The 3,958-nt window shown below is 56.1% G+C and overlaps 2 protein-coding genes across 2 annotated transcripts in view; one reads left to right on the top strand and one right to left on the bottom strand.

Moving 5' to 3' along the window:
- LOC119101147 (fork head domain transcription factor slp2-like) overlaps positions 1-384 on the top strand; it is a 22,735-nt gene extending 22,351 nt beyond the window's left edge. The window contains exon 5 of the mRNA XM_037224432.1: positions 293-384. Coding sequence (XP_037080327.1) covers positions 293-384 — 92 coding nt within the window. The remainder of the gene's footprint in view (positions 1-292) is intronic.
- Positions 385-2,827: 2,443 nt separating this feature from the next.
- LOC119107368 (nidogen) overlaps positions 2,828-3,958 on the bottom strand; it is a gene marked incomplete at its 3' end in the record, with an annotated part of 21,142 nt that continues 20,011 nt past the window's right edge. The window contains 2 exon segments of the mRNA XM_037230803.1: positions 2,828-2,928; positions 3,851-3,958. The exon segment at positions 3,851-3,958 is cut by the window's right edge and continues 101 nt beyond it. Of these exon segments, the coding sequence (XP_037086698.1) occupies positions 2,828-2,928; positions 3,851-3,958 (209 nt within the window).

The following is a 3,958-nucleotide window of genomic DNA, read 5'->3' as shown; positions in this document are numbered from 1 at the left end:
GTATTCTTGTATATTGTACAGCAAAAACCCTCATCCTGTCTTGACCAGTGTATTTCGTTGAGCAGTCTGCAGGTGGATATGTTCACGATATATATATATATATATATATATATATATATATATATATATATATATATATGTATTATAATTTTCCTGTCATACCTTCCATCATCCATTCGCTCAGTTTTGTAAGCGAAGGCTTTGGAGAAGTTACATTCTGTGAGGTTGCCTGAAGGTATAATACATGCGGTACATATGCAGTGCCCTGGAAGCATCTCACGTGCCCGCGCAGAAATGTCAATGGGCACGCTGAAGACAATGGCGCAGGGCTCGCCATCAACAGGAGCGATTCTCAACAGAGTGGAGGGAAGCCCTCGCGTCTAGTGGAAGGACAGGCCAGGTGAATCGCACGCCATCTAGCATAGTCCCAACGGAGGTGAAGTCAGGTCTTCTCTAAAAACAGCATTTGGCCTCAGCGTTAGCGAACGGGAAGCTTCCTGACGTCATTTACACTGTCCTTCCGGGCTGTTTTCACTTTGCTACCGCTACAACTGGCAAAGCTCCACGGCTTTTCGACTGTGACTGAAGATTATCAGGGCCGTAGACGAGGGGCTCACAACCGGGGTTTGACTGGCCCGTAGTGCTCGACGTCAGCCAACAGCGGGATTTCCGAGAGCAACTCAGGAGCCATGTCAACCCTCGGTGTCGGGTCGACCAGCGGCTGCCAACAGCCCCATTACCGCCCGCCGGCGCGGCGTGACAGAACAAATAAATACGGAGACGCCCGGCGAGGCGGCGTGGTCTGCAGCGCCCTCTGGCAGGGGAGGTGAGGGGCGACCCCGTGAGAACCCCGCCTGGTGCCAGGGGCGCTGAGAGACGGGCCCTTACTGGCAGGGGAGGTGAGGGGCGACCCCACGAGAACCACGCCTGGTGCCAGGGGCGCTGAGAGACGAGCCCTTACTGGCAGGGGAGGTGAGGGGCGACCCCACGAGAACCACGCCTGGTGCCAGAGGAGCTGAGAGACAGGCCCTGACTGGCGGGGGAGGTGAGGGGCGACCCCATGAGAACCACGCCTGGTGCCAGGGGCGCTGAGAGACAGGCCTCTACTGGCGGGGGAGGTGAGGGACGACCCCACGAGAACCACGCCTGGTGTCAGAGGAGCTGAGAGACAGGCCCTGACTGGCGGGGGAGGTGAGGGGCGACCCCATGAGAACCACGCCTGGTGCCAGGGGCGCTGAGAGACGGGCCCTTACTGGCAGGGGAGGTGAGGGGCGACCCCATGAGAACCACGCCTGGTGCCAGGGGCGCTGAGAGACAGGCCTCTACTGGCAGGGGAGGTGGGGGGCGACCCCACGAGACGGGCTCCAACTGGCAAGATAGATGAGGGCCGACCGCATGAGAACCCCGCCTGGTGCCAGAGGAGCTGAGAAACAGGCCTCTACTGGCAAGGGAGGTGGGGGCGACCCCATGAGAACCCCGCCTGCTGCCAGGGGAGTTGAGAAACAGGCCTTGAACATATCATTTAGTGTTATGGCAGGTGAGGGATTGCCCTCACATTGTTAGTCTTCCTGGCTTGAATCCACAGTATCTATAAACGTCACCTAGAGCCTGACTGCTAAGAATGTGGATGCTGATCCCATGCCAAGGAGTTTCACACACTGTAATCAGGAAATCCCCCGGTTCCGTAAATGATCGTAAAAAAATACGGCATGCTGTTTGGCTCCCAGATCTCGCTGACAGCCGAAGGCTGCAGAATCGCGCAACATTCTTCGGCCACCAAACAGCGGGACAATCCGACGGATTTCCAACAAACCGGTGCGACTAAAGCGCTGAGGTAGACCTCAGCCGTGTTCCCCTCACTGACTGCATCACTATGTCCTGAGTCCCTCGCCCCACCCCGCCTCACCGGGAGGATGCTGGGATCATCAGCCTCGACTCAACCTCATGGCCTCCTCGGCCTGAGTAGTGCCCGAACACCTGCACAAGCCCCGGGATTGGTCCCCGTGACGGGGAAGCCTCATGGCCTCCTCGGCCTGAGTAGTGCCCGAACACCTACACAAGCCCCGGGATTGGTCCCCGTGACGGGGAAGCCTCATGGCCTCCTCGGCCTGAGTAGTGCCCGAACACCTGCACAAGCCCCGGGATTGGTCCCCGTGACGGGGAAGCCTCATGGCCTCCTCGGCCTGAGTAGTGCCCGAACACCTGCACAAGCCCCGGATTGGTCCCCGTGACGGGGAAGGCTTAGTGGTGGAAAGCTTCCGAAGAACTCCGGCAGAGTTTCAACACTCATCCCTCTCCTTATTCTCACAGCTCCGAAATACACATTGTTGACCAGAACATCTCTGTTTAAAACCCGACCATAAATGAGTGTGGCAGATAACGTCTATTTGTTGTAATCAGACCACTCCAGCCCTTCAAAATGTGCGGGACACGAGATGCTGTCTTCGTGCAATAGTCACTGTATTGACCTACGCACAGTAGATTATTGCCGACATGAAAGGTCATTTATCTTGAACAAATTGTAAACAAATGCTTGTACCAGATGTTCATGAGCCTTCGTGCCGGGAATATTTAGGGACGTATAGGTAATTTCTCAGGCTTTTTGGCATTGCGTAGCCGAACTAAAATGGTTTCTGCGCTGCTTTTCGTCATGCACGGCTGCTTAATCGTGGGAGGGTGCTTACGCCGTAAATTAGTTTATTTCTATCCTGCTTTTCTTTCCACGCTATCATTTTCCTTTTGCTACCTGAATATGTTTTACCCTAATAGGAGTATTTCCTCAAGGAACGGCAATGTAAATGTCGAGGATGAGGCTGAGAATGCGTACCTGCTGAGCTGAGGTTGATGTCGGGCAGGCCGATGCTTTGCTCAGACTCAATCCTACCGATTCTGAAGATGTACACTCCAGGCTCTTGACAGTTTGTTAGCCTGGAATGCGAAAGCAAAGAAAATCAATATTGCATGCACGTTTACCGGCCTGTGCTATGAAGCCAGTCAAGGGTAAAACGCAACACAACAGATAAGATGAGTCCCATATTGGCCGATCGGATCATGAGCTCCATATTGGTAAAAAACCCGAGAGACGGAGGGAAGATCTAAGAATGCGTGCAACAAATAGGTTAGTAGGCCGCACGTGACACTATTGTTCACACCAATATCAGAACAGAATAGACGTCCCATTTCAGTCGTAACCCCGCTTTGACCTACACTCGCTCATCAAGATGACAGCCCTGGCCACTGAGGATATGATCCCTCAGACTGACCTGGCCAAGTGACGGAACTGGTCCGTGCCGGGGTACTGCTGCTGACTCACACACTGACCTGTCCAGGTGACGGACCTGGTCCTCGCCGGAGTACTGCAGCTGGTTCACACACTGACCTGTCCAGGTGACGGACCTGGTCCTTGCCGGAGTACTGCAGCTGGCTCACACACTGACCTGTCCAGGTGACGGACCTGGTCCGTGCCGGAGTACTGCAGCTGGCTCACACAATGACCTGTCCAGGTGACGGACCTGGTCCGTGCCGGAGTACTGCAGCTGGCTCACACACTGACCTGTCCAGGTGACGGACCTGGTCCGTGCCGGAGTACTGCAGCTGCTCAGCACACTGACCTGTCCAGGTGACGGACCTGGTCCGTGCCGGAGTACTGCAGGCTGGCTCACACACTGACCTGTCCAGGTGACGGACCTGGTCCGTGCCGGAGTACTGCAGCTGGCTCACACACTGACCTGTCCCAGGTGACGGACCTTGGTCCCGTGCCGGAGTCTTGCAAGGCTGGCTCACAACACTGACCTGTCCAGGTGACGGACCTGGTCCGTGCCGGAGTACTGCAGCTGGCTCACACACTGACCTGTCCAGGTGACGGACCTGGTCCGTGCCGGAGTACTGCAGCTGGGTCATGCGGCCGTCGCCGCTGACCATGCCCGCCTGGCCACGCGCGTCCGCGTGGTGGGCTGTC

This window comes from Pollicipes pollicipes, unplaced genomic scaffold (assembly GCF_011947565.3).
Source record: "Pollicipes pollicipes isolate AB1234 unplaced genomic scaffold, Ppol_2.1 Scaffold_2555;HRSCAF=2994_pilon_pilon_pilon, whole genome shotgun sequence".
Taxonomy (NCBI): Eukaryota; Metazoa; Arthropoda; class Thecostraca; order Pollicipedomorpha; family Pollicipedidae; genus Pollicipes; species Pollicipes pollicipes.
The sequence above is the reverse complement of the archived record's forward strand: the minus strand, read 5'-3'. Positions and strand labels throughout refer to the sequence as shown.